Source organism: Agelaius tricolor, unplaced genomic scaffold, assembly GCF_023055355.1.
Source record: "Agelaius tricolor isolate 1412-34295 unplaced genomic scaffold, bAgeTri1.0.p SCAF_38, whole genome shotgun sequence".
Taxonomy (NCBI): domain Eukaryota; kingdom Metazoa; phylum Chordata; class Aves; order Passeriformes; family Icteridae; genus Agelaius; species Agelaius tricolor.
In genome coordinates this window covers 4,718,936-4,744,560 of record NW_027269298.1, presented here as the reverse complement: position 1 = coordinate 4,744,560, position 25,625 = coordinate 4,718,936, and the positions used below count along the sequence as shown (strand labels likewise).

At 46.1% G+C, this 25,625-nt stretch overlaps 1 protein-coding gene across 4 annotated transcripts in view; it reads left to right on the top strand.

Moving 5' to 3' along the window:
* The window catches only part of DENND1A (DENN domain containing 1A), a 150,820-nt gene that overhangs the window by 121,109 nt on the left and 4,086 nt on the right, over positions 1 to 25,625 (top strand). The window contains exons 19-22 of one of the 4 annotated variants that reach the window (XM_071454133.1): positions 4,046 to 4,177; positions 14,295 to 14,354; positions 18,621 to 18,709; positions 23,414 to 23,542. In XM_071454133.1, coding sequence (XP_071310234.1) covers positions 4,046 to 4,177; positions 14,295 to 14,354; positions 18,621 to 18,709; positions 23,414 to 23,542 — 410 coding nt within the window. The remainder of the gene's footprint in view (positions 1 to 4,045; positions 4,178 to 14,294; positions 14,355 to 18,620; positions 18,710 to 23,413; positions 23,543 to 25,625) is intronic. The other 3 variants (XM_071454130.1, XM_071454134.1, XM_071454131.1) reach the window with 3 other exon arrangements.

The following is a 25,625-nucleotide window of genomic DNA, read 5'->3' as shown; positions in this document are numbered from 1 at the left end:
TTGTTGCATAGGAGTTTGGGTGGGTGTTGTTTAAGCTGTGCTCTCTCTGTAAATTCCTTCTCTAAATTTCTAGACCATCCTCTTAAGTTAGGGCTCCAAATGCTCTCAGCCTGTCCCCAGGCTGTGAAGTGAGGATTTGCCTGTGTGCATTCCAGCTGCTGGTCCCTCTCTGAGCCCTCCAGACATTGCTGCAGAATCTTGGGGAAGATTAAGTGCCTTCAGATGCTTTTGTGTTATTTTATTACTCTACATTATATATGGCCACTGTAGGTAGAATTTGAAAACAATAGAAACATGAAGCAGTTTCCTTGTACCTGGATTTCTTTATGTCATTGCCCGTGTTTCACCTCTGCACATAACGTTCTGCCTTTCTGCCTGTGTTCCTAAAGCAGTTGGAGCTGTGCAACATGAGCAGGTTTTTTCCTGCATTTTAAATGCAAAGAGAATTGAGTGCTGTTGTGTGACACTTGTGTACCAGGCTGAGAAAAGCCTCATTCAGTCATTGCTTTGTTTTATTATTATTGTTGTCTTCCTAGTCTGTCAAGCAGCAAGCATCTCTTTAAAAAACACACATAACATTTACAGCTAAATGGCCCAATTTTGCTTCACCTTCTTTAGGTGGTGTATCTGTAAGTGAGATGCTTAAACATGATTGTTCAACACAGGCTTTCACAGGAACTTAAAAGATAGCTGTGAGTAGTTGACACACACTGCTCAACCTCTCCTTCCTTTATTATTCTGTCCTTTTCTATGTCCCATCCTCTTCTCCATGTGAAAGCAGGTAGGAAGGTAACTAAAATTTGGGATTCCTCTGTTAAAAGTGGTAAAAATAGCAAACATTGATTTGGTTACCGTAATTTTTAATCTAAATGTCTGTACTGCTTCATTATGGGTCTGTTATGCACAGGTCTGTTAATGCATCCTCCCCAGTTTTTATGTAAGAGCATTGTATTTATCCTGTTTCCTCGCTAGCAGGTGTGAGTATTAACTGTCTGGCATTCTGGTATCATTAAATACTTACTTTTTGCCAAATTTGGGTTGCTAGTCTTTCATCTTCTAAGAGTAACCTAAGGTTATTTTTAAACTGAACTTACTATCCACTGCATTTTAACATACTATTTTCCATTATTAATATAGAAAGTATGCAGGCCCCTGGTAAGGAAAAGTCAAATATAAACATCCCTTTTCCAGTTTTTGCTGCCAAATCTGAGCAGCTACTGTACAAGATATAATTTAAAAATGCAATAAAGCTGGAGGTTCTGCTTCTTCCAACTCTGCATAGCAATGGTGACCTCTTAAATATAATCAAGAGCCCATTTTGCCCTTGGTCTGCTCCAGTCTTGGGTTTGAATTGCAAATGAGAAATGCAGGATTGACCTGTTGAGAGGTCACTGTGGTGTGTGTAAGGTCCTTCTTTAATATGATAGTGGAGATTGAATGGTGCTCCATTTCCATCCCTTGTTCATTTGTGGTGCAGTATTTCAAAGCAACAGAAATAGTTTTCAGAGGATTCTTATGAGTGAGAGCAAATAATTGTTAATAGATACAGCCTAGTAGCTTTATTTTATATCTGATACAGTTCTTTTTTTCTTTTTTTTTTCCTCTTTTTTCTTTTTCATTTCCCTTTTTTTTTTCTTTTTTGCAAAGGCTGCCTTTTTCCATCTCACCGACCGTGCTGGTCAAGTCCCTCCGTTAGTGGCTCATTTGAAGCTTAACTGCATAGAATTAGGAAGAGGGAGGAATATGAATGGTACCATCCTCAACTTTCAGTCAGGAGAATGGAACTTACTGAAAGCTCTGGCTAAGACAATTTATATAAATGGTTGGGCACTTGGCATTAATATATTCAACATTATTTTAGTTCCTAGAGCCCTGTGTGGCTCTAGTTAATGCCTGGTATTCTAGAAACAACTCATTTAGAGCTTTATAACACAACCTGCACAACGTTCAAGACACTCAGAATGTGATTTGCTCTTCTCTAGCCAGTGTTTGCAGTCCATTACAAAATAAGATCAGATTTCATTGTTTTTTTAACTCCAATGTGTTTTCGTTGAAGATAGAAAACAAACTTTAGTGAAGCAGATTTTGCTTTGATGAGTGAAGCTGTATTGATGATTTGTTTGCCTTTTGGGGATGTTGAAAGAATAGAGAGGAATGAAATAATTTAATTCTTATCTTTTATTAAGCAGTTTTAAAAATATATTTATTGTGGTTTCATTGGAAGTCCGTGCACCAAACACAGTGGAAGTGGGCTTTAGGAACATGTTATCTTTTATATGCAATTGTATCATCAGAGAGGTAGGGGCAATCTATAGCAATAAAAGCTCAAGGATTTGCAGTGATCCTTACACATCTGAGGGGATTTTGCTTAATGGCTTAATCTCTCTCCATCTTTCATCTCCTCCCATTCCCCTCCTGTCCAAACTTTTGTGTCCTTCTTGTGGCTCTTTGGGGATCTGCCTGGGAAGGTGCTTTGCTCTCCATTGCCTCCCAGCCGTGTGCAGCCTTGGCTGGAGGCGCAGCCCCAGGGAGGCTCTGCAGGGCCGGGAGCAGCCCCTGCTCAGCACGGGCTGGGTGGCCTGGGAGTGCTGCAGCTTGGGCAGCTCCAGGCCCCTGCAGCGTGGCTCCACCCCACAGAAATAGGGAACCAGGGTTTGTGTTTGCCTTCATCGCAAGGAGCGGTGCTGCATAGGCTGTGTGAGTCCCAGGCTGTGTGAGGAGATCCCCTGGGGGCTCGCTGCTGGCTGGAGCTGGAGCAGGAGTTTGGCAGACACTCGGGTTTCCTGTCAATGTCTTGCTTTGGGGCTCTTTGTTACTAATTCGGAGGACTTTGTTGTACCTTTTCAAGACAAGGTGGCATTGTGCAGCTGAAGGGTGGGGGGGGAAAAAGTTTTTCTCTCTAGTTTGACCTTAACAAGTTGTTAATTCCCCATGATCCTTATGCCCGTATTGGGGAAACCACTGCTCTACCAGCTGGATCTAAAGAGGGGTCTCAGCTTCTCTGTGGAGCAGACAAAGCCCCTTAGAAAGTCCATCCAGCTTTTTGTTTCATTTGACCTAAACACATTAGGTCAGTGTGTGTCCAAAGGAACCATTTCTAATTGGCCATCAGCTTACACGGCTCATTATTGTACCTGAGCGAGCCGGGGGCTCGCAGGGCCGTGTCAGAGGTCAGGGAATCAAAGCCCTGCCGGTGGCAGCAGCCACCCTCAGGTCAGCCTTGCAGAGCTCCAGCCTCTGCAGCCTTCTCTCCATATTTACCCAGCATTATTTCCTTGGCATTGTTGCAGAGATGTAAGGTTTGGGGCCCACTGTGTTACAGACTGTTTCTCAACTCACTTTCAAACTCTTTGCTTCTTCTCTGATTCCTGTTGTCTGCAGGCCTTTGTCTTTTTCAAAACCTGTGTTACACACCCTGCACTTGCCAAGTCCTCTAACCTGGGCTGGCTGGTCACTTCACTTCTGGAGATGAGAACTAAAGTCAAAGCAAACAAAAAGCGTTCTGCCAGGCAGCCCTTGGTGTTGTACCCTCTCCTGGAGGCATATTCAGTGCACACAGACTCCAAGATGAAATGCAGAGCTAACTAAGTTCTGAGTTCCATCTCTCCTTGCCACTTCCACCAGTAATTGTTCTGCTGTGGGTAATTCTGTGCAGTACGTTAATGGAATTACCGTGTTCATTTAGGTTTACAATAAGCAGAATGCCCTGTCCCTGCACTTCTGTTGAGTTCATTTCTAAAATAGAAAATCTGAGCTATGGTTTTTTTCTCCACATGCACTTCCTGGCTTTTGCGTGTTCAAGTCAGACATTTTATTGAATGTCCTGTTTGCACCACTGGTACTGGGAGGAGAGAGGTGTTATTTATGTACAAGCTCTGATGGATGAAATGTTTTATTCTAATGATATTTTCTTTTCTGTACTTTGGTGTTTTTCCCCCTAACATCCGAACTGTTAGTCAGCATTATCCTCTAGTGTCTCCTTTGTGCACCTTCCCCTCACTGAGGAGTGTTCTGGCCATGCTTTTCACCTTTTCCTGCCCCACAGGACATTGCTGAGAACGGCTGCTCGGCAGTGCCAGAGGAGCCCCTGCCAAGGACAGCACCATCGCCGCTGCCTGAGAAGAAGGACCCGAAACTAAGAGAGGACAGGAGACCAATCACAGTACATTTTGGTCAGGTAGGTCTTAGTGTAAGTTGTTCTCAGTCATGTGCCTCAGCAAGAATAGTTCAGAGAAAAGTCATGATAACGAATATGCCAAATGCTTCATTATCTTCAATCACTGAACTGTGCTGTTTTAGTTTTATTTCTGTTCTATCTGTTTAAAGGGGATTCCAAAACCTGATTTTTCTGGGGTTTGCAGATTCCTTTTGTTCGAACTATGATTTTGAGGAAAATAAACGATGAGGGAATGGGGGTAGCATAAATATTGTAGCAATTTTAGAAACTATTTTGCAGCTGTTTTAGCATGCAAGGTGCTACAGCTCTCAGGACTGAGGGTGTAGAATTTAAAACATCCGCTGCTATCTAGCCAGATCATTAGTGTCAATATGGGATGTCCAACTATTAAAGCATTTGAACATTCTCTGAAAATTAAATGCGATGAACTAAGATGGAAAAATCAATTAATAGCTTGTTAGCGTGCTCTGTATCCAGTATTGACAGCTGAGCTGTTCACGTTAGTTACTCGCATAATGTTTCTTTTGATATGTCTGCAAAACAGAGACTTTGAGGGTGGGGTTTGAAGAGCTGGCTGTTTAGAAAATGTTGTAGTTGCTGTGATTTTCATGGGAAAACATCCCGTGTTTATTACCCGTTTGCCACTGTTCCCCTGTTAAGTATAGGCTGACTCAAAAAATGACATGATTTGTGTTCACTGTTCTCCTTTCTTTTGTTGTATCTATTTTTTACACTGTTCTGACCAGAAAACAGGAGGAAATATCTGATTTCTTCTAAGGAAGCAAAGTGTAAATTTAAAGCAATTGTAAAACATTATAAAATGTGAAGCAAACCAGTTTTAGAGAAGTGTCGATGAATAGAAACCAGTTGGTGTGGCTGCACTGACTGTTCAGGTATTAGATGGGGCTACCTGAGGTCTGATCACTGCTCAGAGCAATGTTGTCTGCATCATTTCAGAATTAGATTTATTTTTTCAGTACTTTAACCAGTGTGCTAAAAGTAAGTTCTTGGAGACTTTTAAAAAATCTTTCTCTTCCAATTAAGTATTTTCAGTAGAGACTTATTTTTCTGTTACTTTCAGTGCCAGTACAGTTGAGAGGAATTGGGGCTACTGGAGGAATGCAGCCATCTAGCTCCAGCAGGGACATGTTACATTTCATTTGAAGCAGTCAAAAATCAGATAATATTACAATTTTTTTCAGTTTTTCCTTTCGATTTTTGTGAACGATGGATGGTTCAAACATGATGGTAGATTAATGAAATATATATTTGACTGGGAAGTGCAAATTTAAATTCATGAGGTTTTTTAACAGTCACTTTCAAATTTTTTAATGATCGCTTTTCTGTGTTGAAAGAAACACGCATCAGCTTTCCTGACCCCTGGCTGTGGGGAGAGGCTTGCTGGCTAAATGCTTATTGCTGTCATCACATTACAAATGCTGGTTTCCAAAAACCCATCTGACTTAGCAGTTGTAGGGCTGTCTGACTCAGCCTTGGTCCTGGCACGGGTCTGCTCCTCCTGATAGCCCAATGCCGAAACCAAAATGAAATCATGCGTTCATTCAAAAGGAGAAAGATGTTCAGGTTTATGAAATATAGATTAAGGCTTTGGGGAGGAAAAAAGCAGCAACATTTACTGTATAAATGGGAGATGGCTTCTAACTCGTGATTAAAGGCAGAGATTTTAATGTCACTTTTAACTCTGTCTAGAATACAGAAGGTGGGAACAATTAAAAAGGCACAAGAACTCTGAAATAAGGGCTGTTTGTGCATTCACAGCTCTTCTAAACTGAAGAGGATGAAAGAGGCTTTTTTCTCATTGTCAGGGGCTCTCTCGGAGTGCAGCATTGTGCGGCTGGCAGCGAGGTTTAAAATGCATGCATGCGCTGGGGTCAGGGCCCGGCTCGGGGCGGGCGGTGCAGGGAGCCCGGCCCAGCGCTGCGGCAGCGCTCCGCCGCCGCGCGGGCCTTTAATTGAGACGTGCTGTCAAAGTGACAAACACATTTGCATACAGTCTATTTATTTTCCTCGGAAAGGTCTGCAGTCTGCTGTTGGTTGAACATTCTTAATCAGCTCGCTGTAAGTGAGCCGGCAGCGAGCTGTCCTGCGCTGGTGCTTCTCTTCATTACATGACAGATTAGCTAAAGGGGGATGGGCTAGCGAGCCAGCAACAACCTTTAATTTTAACTCATTATCTCTCACCCTAGAGTGAGGCAGTTGCTGGCTTTTCCAAACACGGTTGTGTATCTGCAGTTGTTCGGCTACAAAAAATATCAGTAAAATATCTTGAAATGCCTGTAAAAGCACAGCCCCTCAGCTGATGGCTCACCAAAATTTGGCAGTAATTGGCTGACTGGGGGAGATTCTGTATGTCCTGGCTCATCTTGGTGAGTGGTGATCAGGCATCATTGGAGAGCCTCGTTTATTATGGAATTGTTTCAGTGATGCTTTCTGCAATACTAAGACATCGTGGGAAAGCTGCCCTTGATGGTGAAAAGAAGGATTTTCAGCCAGATAGCCTGGGGGCAGTGTAGTAAAGATCTAAACTGGAGTGTTCTTAGTAAGACACCACCCTGGGAGGGTGGGAGCACTGCTTTTCCTGGGTGGCACTTTGCATGCTTTACCCAGGGTGTACCTTTCCTACTGATCCCTGCATCAACCAAATACAGGAACTATTGCCACGGGCTCTGGGACAACACAACTGTACTCAACAAGTAGCAGGAGCAGTACAGGCAGCTTATGGTTTAATGGGTGGAGAGAAGAGGGAAAAATTTTCAAGCCAAGGCCAAGATTCAAATGGGAGGTTTCTACTACTGAGTAGTGCTCTAAGTTTGGGGGAGGAGTAAGGTTAATTATTATGGAAGATCCAGTGCTACAGAGAGCATCTCCTGTGGTGCTTGATGGACTTGATGATCTTTGCAGTCTTTTTCAATCTTAATGATTCTATGAATGTCCTATTAATGTCCTATTGCTTGCTTTCTTCTGGTTTGTTGTCTGAAAAGCTGACCAAAATGTCCTTAAAGCGTCCAACACCTGCTGCATATTCAGTTGCCAGAGCTGTCCTTGGAATCCTTCCCAGTGTGCCAGGCAGGGCAGCCCTGGGAGCCCAGTAAGCCCTGACTGGGGCAGAATGGGGCACAGGTGATCTGTGCCTTGGGGGTTTGGGCTCTTGTTGCCATGCCCACACTTGTACCTTTTAGGTAGAACACACGTGTCTGTGTTGTCTTTGACCTGTTTGGAGAATAGACACTGCACAGTGTCATGGTGACTGTTTTGAACAGGTTCCTTGTCCAAGCAAGCAGTTGTTGGGGCTACTTCGGCAGGACCCACAGAGTTCATACAGGATTGGTACCTGTGCCCAGTCTTCCCACCAGTCTGGGAGAGGTGGTGTGAACACGCAGGATGAGCCCAAGGGTTCACTTAGGAACATTCCTCCTTAGGAGCTTTCCCACAGTCAGTAGCACCCCTGATTTAGTACAATTAAACCAGCAAATGATAAGCTGCCAGAAACATCACTTGTTGTGATGTTTGGGAAAGGGAATAATTTCATTAGAAGCAAGCGATCCTGGCAGTTCTGTACAGCTCTCTAATTGTGTCTGTTATAATTAGAATGTCATTTGTCAGCTTAGCTGGGTTTATGTTTTCTATGGCTTGTTTTTATTTACCAGCAAATAGGATATTTAATTCCGTTTATGCACCAAAAGGTGTAAAGCTTAAAAAAATACAAAAGACTCTTCCATATATATCTTTAGTAGAGAGATTCAGTCATGTTCCACGCTTGATGCAAACTCCAGAGAATCAGTGCTCTGGGGACTAATGTAAATAGCTATGAGACAAATGGAAAATGCAGTCATGTACTGGAGCAGCTTGTCTGACTGTGACTCTCTCCCTGGCTCCTTCTGACTGCTGTTAAACTCTTGCAGGCCACAGCATGGAAATTGCCATCTTATTTGCTGTTTTGAACCCTTCTGCTGTAAATGAACGTGTTCATTTTTCCTAGTCACAGTCTGCACTTGGACACACAGAACAAACAACTCTGCTTTGCAGGGCAGTGCTCTTCTTCCAGGAGATTAAACGGCATTAAGAGGTCAGGGGGAAGATGGGGAGAACACCAGCCAGCTACATTCCAGGAATGCAGAACTGGATCACTGAGGCCAGAGGCAGCAGAGGAGGGATTATCTCCAGGGTAAAAGGGATGAAGCAGGGAAGGGAGGAAGGCTCCTTTGCCAGACCCTGTGACTCCCTTCACACCCAGGTGCATCGGAACAATAGCAGATTCCCCTGGATCACAGCAGGCATTGTGTGGCACTGAGGTAGAAACCAAAGGGGAAAGGGGAAAACAAGTTCATTTGCTAATATTCGTGTAACTGTATGCTCTGGTTGCAGAGCCAGCCCTCCTCTGGCCACTCTGAGCTGCGTGGACAATAGCAGGACCTTCCCTAGGAAAACGAGCTCCCTGCAGCTCTTCCCACAGATGAGCAATGTGGGTGCTCATTTCCTTTCTCTGGAACCACATGGCGTTTCCTCCTTCTCTCATTTGATTCTTTATGGATTTAGCAAAAGCATAAGTTGTTTAAAATGATTTTGTCTTCAGAAAGCATATCTCTACCCTCATTTGTTCTCACTCCTTTCTTTGCCTGTTCCTTTCAGGAAGGAGTTCAGTGTTGCTCAGGACAGGTCAGAAGACTCACAAGAAAGACAAATGTCTTGGCCCAGAAGCACTTGTCCATCTAATGTCTGCTTGAGACCACTCAAATGTCCCATCAGGTTCTCAGGGACAGTGTTCTTAGTCAGAGTAGTAAAACCAATGTCAGTGGACAAGGCAATGATGCATTGGATTGAAGTTGTGCTTTGTGGTGTGCAGGACTGTGACCCCAGACTGCATCCAGCACATGTATGTGTTCAGCCATGAACAAGCACATTGCAGACTGTGGCTTGCAGTGTTTTCCAGCTGTCAGGGTTATTTGAAGCACTCCTTACACTGGGATGCTGGGAATGGCTGTGCTGCCCTGAGTACAGCATGTCAGTGCTGCCCTGCCTGCATGTGTGAAGGGAGGGCTGGCAGAGCCGACCTCCCAGGCCTTGTGACAAGAGACAGCAGCTGTAACCTGTCTGCAGAGTCTCCTTGTTAGTCCTGTTCTGCTGAGGAGCCCATAAATATCTCCTAGGGAGGATCTCGGTCCGTCACTGCTGGCATGTGGAAGGAGAGTTGTGCTTTATAAATAATACATACATAGAAAATAAATATATCAGTACATGCAAGGCTACCCAAATCACCTAGATTGACAACTTGAGGAGAGCTCACAGTGTCTTATGGGTGACTTGCTTCTCTATCAATGCAGATCAGCATCCAGAGGCTTCTTATGTATCACTTATGAAGTTGATATGTGCAGTTAGGCCAGGACTGTCTGAAATGACCTCTGGGCCACTGGATTAACCAGGAGATTAAAGAGAAAGAGTATGTGAAACATATAATTCTTTTAAATGCTGACCCCCACTGTGACTGTTTGTTTGGCCAGGCATTTTTTAGATTTGCCCTTCAGAGCTGGGCTGATGGGTGCCACATAAAACAGTTGTGAGTGCCAGGCTGCAGAGAGGGTCTGTGTCCTTCTGTGGGTGAGTGGGGGAGAGTGTCCCCCCAGTTATTCAGCCTGGCTTGGTGAATGGTGAAGGTGAGTGAAGCAGAGAGTCATTGCTGTTTATAGAACTCCTTAAATGAGAGACCATGTATTTTTTCTTGTTTTTTCTGTGCAAGTTGCTAGAGAGAAATAGCTGTTAAGAGATAATAAGGGATATGTCCATTTTCCAGCATTTTAAATCATGCAGGTTATGTGATCTCTTTGATTTGAATTCCAGCATCAGGACCACAGAAAGCCAATATAAAGCTGGTAAAATGACCAGTTAAAAAGCACACACAAACCGCTGTGGCTTTTTTCTTTAAATTTGATATTGTATTGCTGGATTTTCTAGTATTTTAAGTGAAAAATATATGTAGTTAGTTCCATGTTGACAATGTCCTTGAGGATTTGACAGTGAGATTTTCCAGCAGTTGCTCTTCGTTAGAATCCTGGTGGTGTTTAATAAGGCAGCCAAACTGCTGGCACCTCGGGCTGCTGTTTGTTCTCCGAGGGCTCGGGGCTGCTGCAGTAAGCACATCGACCAGGGCTGATCATTACAAGGGCGTACGCCACCATGAATAAAAATGTCACACGTTCTCCCATCTCACAGTGCTACAAAATGTCAGTCCTGTCAAACAGACATTGCAAGTAGCACTGAGCAGTCAGTACAAATTGGGAAGCTGAATATTCCCCCAGCTTTCTGATATTCTTCATCTGAAGCAGAAGAAAAGCAGTTGTTAACCTATTAGCTGTGATTTTAAACTCTGCTGAGGTAGTAGATGGATAGGCTTTAACACATGGGGATAAATGTATTCCTGGGGTCTGGGATTTTTTGCAACATGTCTCTTCATCCATGTATGTTGAGGAATAGACAGAATGAAAACAAACCACAACAAAATGAACCTCATTTTGGAAGAAGTCCTCTGCAAAAGCGATCATCTCAGTGAGAGTCTCTTTCAACCTCTTGCCAGTTTTACCTCTGTGAATAGCTGTACCAAAGCCCTCCTTGCTGGTTTGCTGTAATCCAGAAAGGGCCTGCTTTGATGAGTTAAGGGAGTTTTGCTTCATGGCCCTGTCATTATGCAGCAATGTTATGGAGAGCTGGGGTTTTATTCTCCTTCTGGACAAATGAAGTTGTGCTGCTTCAGGGTAAGGCCCACTGTGTGGTGCAGTCCATAGGATGTGTTCCTTCCTGGCTTCGTGTACTACCAGGAACATCCCTGTGTTCACAGAGTTACCCATCTAGGATTGAGGAGTGGATATTGTCAGTGTAGGAATCTGCTGTTACTGCTGGCTCCAGAAAATCAGCTGGTGCAAAATGTGAAGTGCAAAGTGGTGCCAAAATATCAAAGAAATAAAAAGAAATTATACAAAAAGTCACCAGTGGTTGCCCAAGAGGACAAGGAGAGCAGTTCTGTGTCACAGTGAGTATTTCAAGGAAATGGACTCAAAGTCCATTCTTTGTGTTGAAATTTCTTTGTTTTTTCTGATACCTTCTCAGAACAAAAAGCTGGTGTGTGTTTAGAGTAGTGAATCGTGATGAATGAATCCCTGCCCAAACAGTGGTGAGTGCTGGAGCAAATTGCCAAGGAAGGCCCAGCGAGGATCAGGGCTGGGAAAACTCTGCAGGGACCAGAGCAGAGCAGGTGGAAAAGGGATCAGCAGAACCCTGGCCTGCTCCTGCCTTGTGTAGTTACTGTCTGCAGCATGATCCTTTGTTATCCAGGGCCTCACTACATGGGAGCAAAATGGAAACAACGTGTGTGAGGCTTCTTTGAACCAGAGTGACTCTAAATTGAATTAAATACTTTGTGTTCTGCAGGCACCTCTTTGCTGTAGGAAGAGGTCCACAGTGGTGTTCTCATGGTTTTGGGATTTTGGCTTTAGGCATTGCTGCATTTTTGCCAGACTTGTTCTACCTTCCCAATCTACAAATGTGGCTTGAAGAATGAGGCATTCCTTAAAACATGGAGATTATTTTTATCACAGGACCCAGCAGATTTCCATTGAAGTATTTCAGAGTGTAAATTAAAAATATATGCTGTAAAGCATACACTGTTTCTGTCATCCCAGTTTGTGAGCTATACATATGGGAGCATGTAAAAAGCAGAGTGTGCTGTGCAGGGATCTGGCTGGATAATAAAACAGCTGCCTCGTAGATGCCGTCTGCTTTCTCTACTGAATCTTTTTAGGTACCAGACATTTTTCAGTGTTGTTATTTTCTCCCCTTTTTTTTTAATTGAGTGTTCAGTTGAGTCCAGCATGTTCTCCCAAAGTCAGCTCTTCAGGTCTCCTGCAGCCTGTGTGTGTGAGCCTGGCTTCATCCAGCACAAGGCATCTCTCTGCCATGGCTGATTGACTTGAAGGGATTTTCAAGCCAGTCCTCAATTCCGGAAGGAAATAAGATATTCATCTAGAAGAGCTTTGCTTTGGAAATTATTGGAAACATCCTCACTGCTAATTGAGAAACACTTCTTTCTCCTCGTACTAACAAACCAGTTGTCATCTGGTCGTGTTTCCTTTGAGCATTTCCTTCAGGTGGCGCTTGTTGCTGTACATGACCTAGCACCTCTGATTTACTCACAAGGCTCTGTTCTGAATACCACTTTAAAAAACCTTGAAAGACATCGACAATTAGTTTGAGATAATATTCTGCTCACAAGCTGTTATGTCACAGACCAAAAATTATCCTTTTGTAATGTTTTCTTGGGTATAAAACCCTAAATATTGTGAAAGTTCCTTGGGTGTATAATAGCTGTTTTATGAGATGTGGGATCTATAATTTTTAAATAATATTTTGATAGTGTAAAAGTGAATGTAAGATTTTTCTTGCTCCAGCATCTCATAGCTTAAGTCACTTGTCTGATAATTAGCAAAGCAGTGCCAGATCCACAGTCATAAAAATGGCTTTCTGCAAATTTTCTGTCTTGTTGCTTCAGAAGTACTTAGAACAAGATGATTAAGCAAATATCCAGAGGTAAAAGATATGCTGGTAAACAGCTATTGTGAGAAAGTGCTAATTTAGACATTTCTCCCCTTCACAGAAAAAGCTATAGTACATATATTTAGGACCATACCTGGAATAGCAATTTAGCAGCTCTTAGCACTGCAGCCATGTGCTGGTTGGTGCCCATTCCTCCCTACAGCCCAGGTAATTAAGTTGATATTCCAACACAGCTTCACCTGCTGACCTTTTAGAAACAATGTGTTTTGCTGCATTAACAAATTAACTTCAAATCAGTGGCTCTCCCAGCAAACACAGAGTTGGAGCATTGCTTATCCCACTGCAGTGAGGGGCAGGAGCAGCAGCCCTGGCAGTGCAGCTCTGGCAAAGCCCCTGTTCCCTGCGGTGCCTCCCGTCCACCCTGGGCCTGCTCCTGCCTGTGTTCCCAGCCCTGTCCCTGCTCCCTGCAGACAGCACTGCTGGCCAAGGGCCCTTCTGTCCTACCCTGCTCTGAGATCTCCTGGGGCTCAGCAGGGCACAGTGTAGTGCAGCACGTACAAACCTCCCAACAAACTCCATTGCTGGGAGCACTGCAGTGATAACAGAACTTGGAATTGGAATGTTGGCTTTGCCTGTGTTGCTACAAGCACTGAGGTCACAGTTCTGAGAGTTAACATGATGCCTGGTTAGAAGTCCAAGAGACAAAATAGTTTCTGCATCTTTAATCTTTTCCCAAGGCAGCATTTGTATGTGTCTTTATTGTGGAAATACATAGAACTATTTTTTAATCAGGGATGAAAGCTTAATCATATGTGATATTTAAATCTCAGCTGGAAAAAATAATCCAGTGACAGGATAAGGATATGAAAGAATTGGCTCCTGCAAAGGAGTAGTTTATTGTAATATAAATATGTAGAATATTTGTAGTGTGTTCATTTTCACTTACACAGAACTAAGATAATATTTACACAAGTAGTTTTGGGTTCTAGGCCATCATGATGCTTTAAGGCCTGATTTGTAATTGTTGGTCACTTAGGAGTAAAACCCAGGACAGGATCTGAGCGTAAGCTCACCTTTAAGTGCATGAAAAGTTTCACTGAATTGGGTTTTTTTCCTTGCTCTTACATGTCTGGTTTGAGGCCTTCTCCGTAAGTTTTCACAAGCACTAAAATCACTCAAGATTTTAGCGAAAGTGTTTTTGAGTATCCTGGTTTCCATTTGCAAAAATGTGGCCTAGAACACTTGGGCCTCAAGGTCCAAGAATCCAGCCTGAAGATCTTTGCTGTGTCAGTCCATTTTGGCTGTCTGGTGCTGTCCCTGCTGCCTGTGGTGTGGCAGGAGCTGAGTCCAGCCACCATGGGTACCTGTGCTGCTGGGGCACATCGTAGGCCACGGTGTCCGTCCCTGCTTCGGAAAAGCAAAGTCAGAAAAAGGGCATTTTGTGAGGTGAGTATGAAGGTAAATCACGTGCTGTCACATGCTCATGCTGCTTTTGCCAGGACATCAGAGGTGTTTCCATGCAGGTGACTTTAATTTAGTCTCCACTTTGCTGCAGCAGCACAGACTCCGCCCGCCGCGGCCGCCGCCCCCAAAGATCCAGCGCTCCTCCAGGCCCGTGAGTAGCTGGGGATTGTTTCACTGCCACAGCTTAACACTGCCTGAGTTACGCTCTTTGTAGCACTACTAAACCCTGGTAGTTTGGATTGTCAAGCTCTGCACAGAAGCCATGTGTGAATTACGCTCCTAAACTGCCTTCTCTCTGCTGCGGCACAGCCCTGGGACCCGCGGTTGTTCTGCTTTTCTCTGGCGAGCCCTGCAGCTCTGGGCAGCTCTGCAGGTAACTGGGGCTGCTCTGGCCACCTCTGGTTTGACTTTTGCCGTGGTTTCTTACACACAAAGCCCTGCCAGACTGGCTGGTGGAAGTTTTTAGCCAGTGAGCTTTTGAAGACTTGCACTGAACTCAAATCTGAAAGGAAGCAGAAGTCTGAAGACATAATATTTATTCTCTGGAAGTTATGCTTTTAATTAATTTGGGATGCCTAATTCTTCTCCATGTATGAATAGACTTGAAGAAAGCAAGGTCGATCTTTGGCAGTGGAATGTTGGTGCCATGTTATGGATGACATATATGGTAATTCCATGGTGTAAAAGGAGCCCCAGCAGGTTGGCCAGAGGAAGGGACTCCTCCACAGAAGAACTGCACAGAAATTACTGGCAGTGCAGTTAGGTAGGGACACCTTACCTCTGCAGTTTTTCCCCAAAAACACTCATGGTAGGACAGTTTCTACCTATGGACTATGCAGGATGGCATTAAGACTTGACACCCTGCTGCGTCTGCACCCTGCACCAGATGGTTTATTTTTAAAGGCAAAGGCAAGAAGCATCAGTTTAGGAGGGGTGTTGGTTTTTGGCACAGCATTGGAAGGTATTCATGTATATTCAGGATTATATTCAGCTTTATGAATATAGTTCTCCCCCCAGATAGTCTTACTTCTTGCTTCCTTATCCATATACATACATGCATAAGAAAGAGAAAGATGCAAGTTTTCAAATCTGATCTTGCTAAAACTTGTTAAAATTTGTTTTGGATGAGCAGGTAACTGGTTAACAAGTGCAACTGGGTGTGTGTTTTAACTTTTGATCTCTGGTGCATGTTCCTGTGTGACATTTCAGTGGCATGTGTTTCTCCTCCGTCTTTTTAACTCTGGGTGTTAATTTAGCTTAATAGAGTCATTTTTATGGATTTTTTCGCCTGAAAGTTTCTGTTTTCTGTGTTTAAAAAATAGCATTGACTATGATTTTGTGTGTTCTCTTAAATACAGTGGGCATGGGAGACCCTCCCAGATGTGTTTCACTAGGATCAGACTTTCCATGTACTGTGGGCTTCCTGTAGTGTTCCCATGCCCTCGTGTTCCACATTTGGCAGGTGTAAGGGGGCATGTTGTGATTCCTCTGTACCAAAGTTTCTGAACTGTATTGTTCAAATGGAGTCATTTATTATGGGGAGATCTTGTTAAGACTGTTTAATCTCCCAGCTGTAGGGTATTAATAGTCCTCACTGTAACATGGTTGGTTCAACTGTCTTTGCTCCCAATGTGATTGATAAAAGGTTGGAAATATAATAATGAAAGCTCCTGTTGCATTCCTCTGGCTGTGTCAGTAAGTGGAACAGAAAGGCTTCATTCATCAGGGGGAAATTCAAGATAAATGTAAATTATTATAATCAATCTCAAAAATATGCTTGTATCAAATATACATAAATTTGTTGTTGTTCAGAACTGTTATTTGGCTTTTGGTAGTTGCAACACATTTCTGTATGTGTAAATAATACTTTTTGCAGGCTGTTTTTTCCCTCTCAGGCTTGGCAGCTCCTACAGAGGTGGGTATCAGCAAGTGATTTATCCTGGCCTTGTACACAAGCACTAAAGGGGGTGACCAGGGCCCTCTGCTCTTCCAGCCAGGGCCACATAATACCAGAATTCCTGAGAAATACTTTGTGCTGCAAGGAGGAATACATGGGCACTAGTGCTTGCAATATGAGTAATTGCTGCTAATAAAGCCAAAAACACAGACCAAAGAAAGGTTAAGGAAGCAGAACAGAGATGTTCTTTGCATTCTGCTGCTTTGGAAATAAGTGGTGGTATTATGAAAGAGAGAGGGTTGTTGCTTCTAATTAATGGAGGTCTGTTTGGATTAATAGTGGTTGTTTGGAAACTTTATTCAATTAGAAAAAGTTAAAATATAATAATTATGCATTAAGTTGATGGGGACAGTAATAAGCACATTCAACCCTTCTGTCCTGGAAGTTTACCTTTTTTCTTTTGACTGTGTGCTCACGTAATTGGATTTCTTTGATATTTTGCATTTGATAAGCACTTAACCTTGCCTCTGTGGCTATGTGAGACTCAAAATCCAGCAAGGAATTGCCTTGATTCCTGGCTTTTCCCTGCAGTTCCCCAGGAACAATGCTCTAAATCCCGCTCAGCTTTGTCACCTTGCAGCGCGCTGGGCTGGGCCCCTGGAGCCACCCCAAACTCTCACCTCTGTCCCTGCCGGCAGCAGAGCCAGCTGAAAGGTGAAAGTGTTCCCAGCACGCTGACAGGCCAGCTTTACACATCAGCTCCCAGCTCCCATTTAATTAAGCAGCTTTGCTTTCTTCCTCTCCTTCCCTCTCTCCTTCGCGCTCTCCTCTCCCGTTCCTCCTGGCTGTGGCCCCCCTCTCCCTCTCTCCTCTCTGCGCTCTCTCCGTGTTTTATCAGCCCTAATGAAGCAGTATTCTTCATCGATCCTGCTGATTGCCAGCCCATTCCTTTTGTTTGTTGGCACCGAGCCATTCTGCTGCGCTCTGACAGCTCAGCTCCTCTAATTAGCTCTGTTGTTCTTTTCCCCATGTTTCACCACGTTGCAAGTTCAGTTGAAGTTGCCACAAACTTAATCCTTCCATTCCTGCCATAAATTCACATTCTTAAGCTGTCTTTATTGTAGAGAGGAGCAGCCTTGTGTGGGGACTGATCTCCAAGACCTTAACATCTGACCTTTTCATAAGCCCTTTTTCCTAAGAAATGGTGGCAATACAACTCTGGATTTCTTCATCATATCTGCTGTGCACCATTTCCTTTGAAATGAAAATTCAATGCAATAATGCTGCTGCTATTTTCGCATACTGTGTGTAGGGCAGAAGCACTACGCCCAATTCGGTGGCTTTCTCCTGGCAGGAGAATTTGAGGTTTTTGTACCTGGGAAGAAAAATTAAAAAAACAAAACCAAAACAAACCTGGAAAGTCATCCGTCCCCCCCCCATCAAATATTTTTTTTAAAACTTATGTAGTCACTCCAGAGCACTCAAGCTGTAGGCCATGAACATCTCCTTTCTCTTGTGCCTCTTAAGGGAGCACAGGCTCTGGGAGGTCAGGAGCTGAATTGTATTCCCAACTTTATTTGGGTTTTTGGCCATTTCTGGTGATATAAGCATTGAGTGAGCCAACAGATCCGACTCTTTTTCAGGTAGAGTTGTACTTTCCTAACAAAACACATGAAGCTGGTATGTACAGTCTGCTCTGATGCTGCAAATTCCCTCATTTGACTCGCAGGGATAAATTCAGCACAGAATTCCTCAGCAGTGTAAGCTGGCACAAACACAAACTTTGAGCTTATTCCTTTCCTTGAAATAAGGTTTATTTGCTTGTGGAGGTCCTGGTCAGAAATCAAGCTGAATTTCCATACATTAGAAGGTGATGGATATGTATGTGAGCCTGGATTGGCAGCAGCATCATCTTCCACAGAAAAGCTTTGGATTTTACTTACAACAGAAGTCTGACATAATAAATACCAAGAGTGCTAATGACAATACGGCTGGCGAGGTTTGTGTTCAGCTCTGGAAGGAAGCAAACTTTTAGTGAAGAATGAGTTGAGTTTTTCATGTTAAAACATTTATCCTGAGTACACATCTTCCCTGACACCCTTGCACAGAAGTCCTCACCTGAGAGCTTGGGTTCCTGGGAGCAAGTGGCCAGAAGGGTCATGGTGCCAGAGCTGAGCCCCACTGTGCAATGTCCAGAGCACACAAACATTCCCAGCTTTTCTCTCACCACTGACTGCTCAGGTGGAAGCTCACTCTTAGGGGATCTTTTCTCTGAAATTCAGGGCAAATAGCAAACAGTGGCAAGCATATATGTTTGGTTTGCAAGTCCTGGGGCCCTGTGGTTTATATTCATCCTTTAGATCCTTGATGTATCCACACTCGTGTGTAACATTGTTGTGCACCAAAGACAAAGCAAGGCCCATGGAAGATCCCTGTAGGATACTGGTGGTTCTCCATGTGTCTGTGTCTGCTGTTGGATCAGGGTCAGTGTTTGATGAGATGTTTCTGTGCATGTCACAGGTTCGCCCCCCAAGACCTCATGTGGTTAAGAGGCCCAAGAGCAACATTGGTGTGGAGGGCCGGAGGACCTCAGTTCCCAGCCCAGAACAGTAAGTACTGTGCTGCTCTGCTTCTCTCTGCTTGCATCAAACAATGTGTTCAGAACTGGGACTCACCAACAGAGACATTAAAAATAACAGATCAAAGTTAGATTTTAACTAAGAAAAAAAATAGATTTCTTAAAAAAAAATTTTGGAACATTGTAGAGGAAGTGTGAAAAATCAAGTAACCAAAGTTTGCTTATGGAAAAATTGCAGTTTGCCAAGTTATGCACACTCTGATCAGCCTCTTCAGTGAAGGTTTTCAGGTTTGGGAGGTTTGTTAATTTCTTTGTTGGTTTGGTTTGCACTTTTCTTCTGAGGAAATTGTCAGTTCCAGCCCTGCAGCTGCAGTGTTCTTGCCAGGCTGTAGCTGGAGGATGCAGAACTGTTTATTTGACAGTGATGGCAAAAGGGGTTGTGCCTGACTCTAGAGTGCAATAACAGGACCATGATGTCTGAGTGAGCTCTGTGGTGAGGGTTTGTAGGGCTTCACTTTGCACAGTACCAGCAAATTTATCCCCAGTTTAGCTGTGCCAGTGAAGAGGGAATGTTCCAAATCATCTGTGCTGCCCCAGCCCACTGCTCCTGGACAAAAGGTGTTGGTTTCCAGTGTCTCACTTGTGCATACCAGTACAGGCATGTTCTGTTGCCTCAGGGAGGCTTTTTCAGGCACTTTCACTAAAGTCACTTATCCCTTGCAAAGATTACAAGGGGTGTGTGTTGCAGATTCCTGACAGTGCCTGAGTGGAGTTGGCAGTGACCCTGGCCAGGGAATGGATGTTCTGAGCTGAGATGTTCTAAACTGTGGATGTTCTAAACTGTGGGTATTCTGAGCTGTGGATGCTCTGAGCTGTGGATGCTCTGAGCTGTGGATGTTCTAAACTGTGGATGCTCTGAGCTGTGGATGCTCTGAACTTGTCAGCACAGCCCAAACATACTGGAGGAGCATCAGTGCATGGATGGCTCTTTCCAGCTACACCAGGGTAGGGGCACACACTGTCTTTGGCCTAAACTGAACGGTGATTTCTCCCTTGCACAGGAGTATTTGTCCATTTTACAGTGGAATTTGGTTGCCCTCTTGTGGAGCAGATGCAGCTCCTGCAATGAGCCACGCTGGTCCTGCACAGAGGTTGTGGGGATTTTTAAGCTACAAGCATTTTTTTAATATTTATTCTGATGGCTCACTGCATTTAGGTGGAGGATAATTGAATCAATTTAACATTTATGTGTTCCTATGGAGGATTCTGCATGTTTGGGTTCAAAAGCTGTTGACATCCCAGTGTTGCTCTCTGCTAACGTGTATGTTCCATTCCTGCCACTATCAGACAGCAGATAAACATAAACAGGAATGGTAAACATTGTACCAGTGCTGGAAATCTATTGTATTTTAATTATTTTGTTTGGGTCTAGTTTATTGCTGCTAGTTTTAGTAAGTCTTTACAGCTCAGCTGCTTTCACAAAATACAGAATTTTCATGACGTTTCCCACAAACTTTCTTTTTTCTGTCCCAGTAAGAAATAATCTTTGTATAAGTGTTCTGAAGTGGAAACAAGAGAGGTGTTGTCTCTTTAAAAAACTCACACTCTTTTCTCTCTCTTGGGTAACGCTAGAATCAGTGAAAACACCAAAAAATATATTTTCCCTTGTTTTACCTGGTAGCATGGAAGGTTAGGAAATTTATGCCTTTAGTTACATGAGTTAATTCTTTCTATGTGTGTAAAAGAAAGAGATTGTTTTGGGGGTGTCTGTGCTCATTTTCGAATCAGTCTTCAGCTGAAGCACAGGGGCTCAGGAGCAGTGCCTGCAAAGAGCACCCAAGGCCCAGGTCTCGTGTTAAAGCAGTGAGTTCAGCTGGGCAGGGGAGCAGCCCCTGCTGGGCAGGTCACTGTGTGCTGCAGAGGTCACTGGGGGCTGCAGAGGTCACTGTGGGCTGCAGAGGTCACTGGGGGCCTGCAGAGGTCACTGGGGGCTGCAGAGGTCACTGTGGGCTGCAGAGGTCACTGGGGGCCTGCAGAGGTCACTGGGGGCCTGCAGAGGTCACTGTGTGCTGCAGAGGTCACTGGGGGCTGCAGAGGTCACTGGGGGCTGCAGAGGTCACTGTGGGCTGCAGAGGTCACTGTGGGCCTGCAGAGGTCACTGTGGGCCCGCGGAGGTCACTGTGGGCCTGCAGAGGTCACTCACTGTGGGCCTGCGGGGGTCACTGTGGGCTGCAGAGGTCACTGGGGGCTGCAGAGGTCACTCACTGTGGGCCTGCGGGGGTCACTGTGGGCTGCAGAGGTCACTGGGGGCCTGCAGAGGTCACTGTGGGCTGCAGAGGTCACTCACTGTGGGCCTGCAGAGGTCACTGTGGGCTGCAGAGGTCACTCACTGTGGGCCTGCGGGGGTCACTGTGGGCCTGCAGAGGTCACTGTGGGCCCGCGGAGGTCACTGTGCGCCTGCAGCCCCCCGGGGGCTCGGCACGGGAGCTCTGCATGCAGCGGGATTGGGATCAGCTGGGTGGGGCAGTGCCCGCCCGGCTCCCAGGGCCTCACCTCGGGGGCGGTGAAGGCTTTCCATGGCCTCGGGCACTGAGTGTGCAGGGAGGAATCCCTGCGGGAAGGAATTGCAGCCTTGGTCTGTGCTGTGGTCGCAGGTGCCAGGCAATGCCCTCAGTCCCCAGCCTCCTATCTCACAGTAGCAAGAAAAAGCCTGTGCATCCAAATCCCTCATTCTCTGCATTTTACTGGCTAACAGGGACAAACTCTTCAATTCCCTAGAGCTCTTGTGTAGCTGTTCTTTAAAAAACTATGTCAATAAAAAATAATTCTTGCTCAGATCTGCGGAGCCCTTTTTAGGAGAATAATGACAAGTCCATACACCCCTTTGTACCATAATCTCAATATTCAGGAAAAAGCAATACCATAATAAAATAAACAAAACTAATTTTCTTATAACCAGAACATCCTTTAAAATTATTACAGAATTCTCCTTACTAATTCCCATATCCTGCACTCCCATTTTCTGTATATTTTTTTTCTATCTCAAGTACATTTAGGTGTCAATTAAATTTGAAATATCTACATTTGTCAGCATTTCATTTTTGGCCAGCCTGATGTGCTGCTGATTTGTCCATGCATCCTGACACATGAAAAAAGCTCCCGAGATGCAGATCTTCCTCATTAAAACGGAGCCCCCACTCCGCGCTGCTGCCGGCGCCGTGGAGCGGGTCCCGTCCGCGCGGCGCCGGGGCTGCCACGGGATTTACCGAGCGCTGCAGCGCTGCCAGCCCCGGGACTGACCCGGGATTTACCGAGCGCTGCAGCGCTGCCAGCCCCGGGACTGACCCGGGATTTACCGAGCGCTGCAGCGCTGCCAGCCCCGGGACTGACCCGGGATTTACCGAGCGCTGCAGCGCTGCCAGCCCCGGGACTGACCGGGATTTACCGAGCGCTGCAGCGCTGCCAGCCCCGGGACTGACCCGGGATTTACCGAGCGCTGCAGCGCTGCCAGCCCCGGGGCTGACCGGGATTTACCGAGCGCTGCAGCGCTGCCAGCCCCGGGACTGACCCGGGATTTACCGAGCGCTGCAGCGCTGCCAGCCCCGGGGCTGCCACGGGATTTACCGAGCGCTGCAGCGCTGGCAGCCCCGGGACTGACCGGGATTTACCGAGCGCTGCCAGCCCCGGGACTGACCCGGGATTTACCGAGCGCTGCAGCGCTGCCAGCCCCGGGACTGACCGGGATTTACCGAGCGCTGCCAGCCCCGGGACTGACCGGGATTTACCGAGCGCTGCAGCGCTGGCAGCCCCGGGACTGACCGGGATTTACCGAGCGCTGCAGCGCTGGCAGCCCCGGGACTGACCGGGATTTACCGAGCGCTGCAGCGCTGCCAGCCCCGGGACTGACCGGGATTTACCGAGCGCTGCAGCGCTGCCAGCCCCGGGGCCGCTGTGGCCCCACCTCCTTCCCCTGGACACCTGTTAAAGAAGGAGAGGGGGAAGAAAGCAAGGCACTGGCTTTAACTGCAGTAATGCAGACTGTGATTTACCACCACTGGCCGCAGCCACTGCCACCTGTTAGAGACTTTTTATTAATTAGCTCGGACCTGACTGTGAGTAAACATTCATTGGCAGTGGCAGCTCCGGCCCTCTTGGGCTGTTGGTTGCAGCATCCAACTTCTCTTTTCCTGCCCTAGTCTTTAGGAACTGATTCTCAGTTAATGCTGAGGAAAGGAGCATATACACCTTACTTGGCAAACTGCATTTCATACCAATCCTTGGATAGCTGAGGTTTTAGTCTAGAGTGAAGCAGTTTCAAATGTGAAAAATAGATACAAGTAGGAACTGGTGCCCTGCAGTCAGCTCCTCTTGTGCATCAGACTAAATGTCTGTAAAGCAGAGAGGGAGATGTAATGTTTGTCAGAGCTCAGGGAGCCTGAGGAGCAGAACTGTCTGAGGAACAGAGAGGTGCCCAGCTCTGTAGGGAGCGTGGTGGGGAAAGGGGTTTCTGTACCGTCCCCTGCACTGTGGGGTGGCTGTGGTCCCTTCCCTGGGGCACCCCATGGCGCCCTGCCCTTGGCACAGGGGTTGTGTTCTGTGCCTGGGCAGCAGAGCTCAGTTCCCTGCCAAGCTCTGCTGTGCAGTCAGTCGGGCTCAGGATGATCTGGGTCTCTGGAGCCCTGGTTTCTCTCCTCACTGTGACTCGATAACTTCCTTTTCTCTTCCTGTTCCCCAGCCTCGTAAAGCCCATGCGACACTATACAGTCTTCCTCTCGGAGGACTCCTCTGATGATGAATTTCAGCAGGAAGAGGATCCTGTCTCTGGCTTCTCTGAAAACTTTTTCTTCTCTGCTCCTTTCGAATGGTCTATCCTTTACTCTTTTGCTGTGTCCATGCCAGTTTCCAGCAGTGGGGTTTGCATTGCTCAGGGCACCTGCCTCTGTACTGGGATTTTGGAAATGCTCCTGGGGTCTCTGTACAGTGCTTGATGAATGACCAGCATTTCTCCTGCTTGTCTGTCTTGATGTTGAGCAGCATGAAGAAGCATCCTCCTGCATGAAACACTGCAGCACCACACAGCTTATGGGCTTCCATTGACTCGAGCTCTGTGGGATGTCACCCTTCCATTTGTCCTTTGTTCCAACATGCTGCTTGTCCTGTCCAAACCTTTCACCATTCATTCTTGTGTGGTGTTACTGTGCTTCTGGGTTGTCCTGTGAGCCTTGTTCCAGTGCAGTTACCAGCCTTTTCCTGTGTCACCTCTTTGATCCCAGCCTGTCTGGTCTGTCAGGCATCACATCCCTGCAGGTGTCCTCTGAGGGCATTGAGTACAATCTGACAATTATACAAGAAACAGGAAGTTTGTTTAGTCTATTTGTATCCAGCTTTTGGATTTGTAACTTGTACCTTCCCAGGGCCCTGTAACTCTGTCTTGAAAGACTGTGTAGAGCAGCTGTGCCAGAATGCTCACTGATGCTGTGGCTGGAAGGTTCTGCCCTTGTCCACAGTGCCTGTGGCAGGGGAAGGAGCCCGGCCTGCCCAGGGTGCCCGTGTGAGGTGAGGGGAGCCCTGCCAGCTGTGGGTTCAGCTGCACTAAATCCCTCTTGCTGCCTATTTGAATATCCCAATGCCAGCAGGCAGCTCTGAGCTGAGCCCTCACTGAATGTCAGCAAAGGATTTGTTTTTTCCTAACCTGGCCTGCTTGAGGATTTCTAGGGGATGAAAGGTAGATAAATTGCGTGGAGTTGCACTCATTCCTTTAACAGTGCAGCCACTGATTTGAGCAGAAGCTGTAGGAAGAGGGGCCAGGGTGCTGTGAGCTGCTGCTTCAGAAATGCACATGGTGCCACAGGCAGGCAGGTCAGGGCTGGGAGAGGGACGATGCCAGTCCCAGCTGAGCAGCTGAAGCCTGGCAGCCCCAGCTGGGTCAGACCAGGCTGGAGAAGGAGGCTGCCAGTGGGACAGAGAGGTCTGCAGCTGCTAAAATCCATTGTGTGCTGCAGACACAGCTTCAGAGGCTGACAGGGAAGGAATCTGACTGCAGGCAGGTGGGATGGGGGGATCAGTAGGAAAGGGCCAGAAAATGTTTCCACACTCCTGTTTGGAGTGGAGGAGACCAGTTTTGTTTTCAGATCTCCTTTGGGGGCTTGCAGGGTGACCCAGAGCGATGTGAGGCTGCCCTGAGGCCATGTGCTGTCACTGTCTGCCCTGTACCTGCAGTGTCCCTGTCCTGCTGCAGGCTCAGTGCCTGCTCTGTGGGTGCTGGGGGGGGAGCAGGCTGGGCTCTCTGAATTTGCATGATATAGATGTATTATGATAAAATATGGAAAGGGGAGAAGGGTTCTTCCATAGGATGTGTTTTTGCAGGTCTCACAAATATTTTCTTTTAATTGAAAGCTTCTTTAAATGCCACAGTACAACTGGCTGCCAGTCAAGTGCCAATCCCCACAGCCATGTGTGGCACTTGTTGTTATTAATTGGATGCACATCGTGCTGCTGTTCTCTGTACACACACCAAAATGCAAATGTGCTGGTTCCATTTTTTGCTGAGGTATGTGCAAGAGAAGCATCCTGCTAACTCAGCCTTGGCTGGTAATGTAAAGGAGGTGTCTCCATAATGGATTTGGTGTTTCTTGATAAGATGACACCAATGAAATCATTGGAACCTGCACAGTGCTCCCAATTATTGCAGGAAAACACTGAGTTGTGTTGTGTGCTGAGTTAGCTCGAAACCCGAGGATGTCAGAGCCTGCAAACACAGGGTGCAGAGGCCATGCCCAGCCCGAGGGGAGCCCAGACAGTCAGCATGGGGAGCTGGTATCCCACTGTCCCTGGTCTGAGAACTCCCTCCTCAGCCTGGCTGGGCCTGCATGACCACAGCTTCCCTCTGAGCTCCTCCCACTTGGCTCTTGCCCTTCCGAGCACCCTCAGGTGCTGGGTCCCTTTCT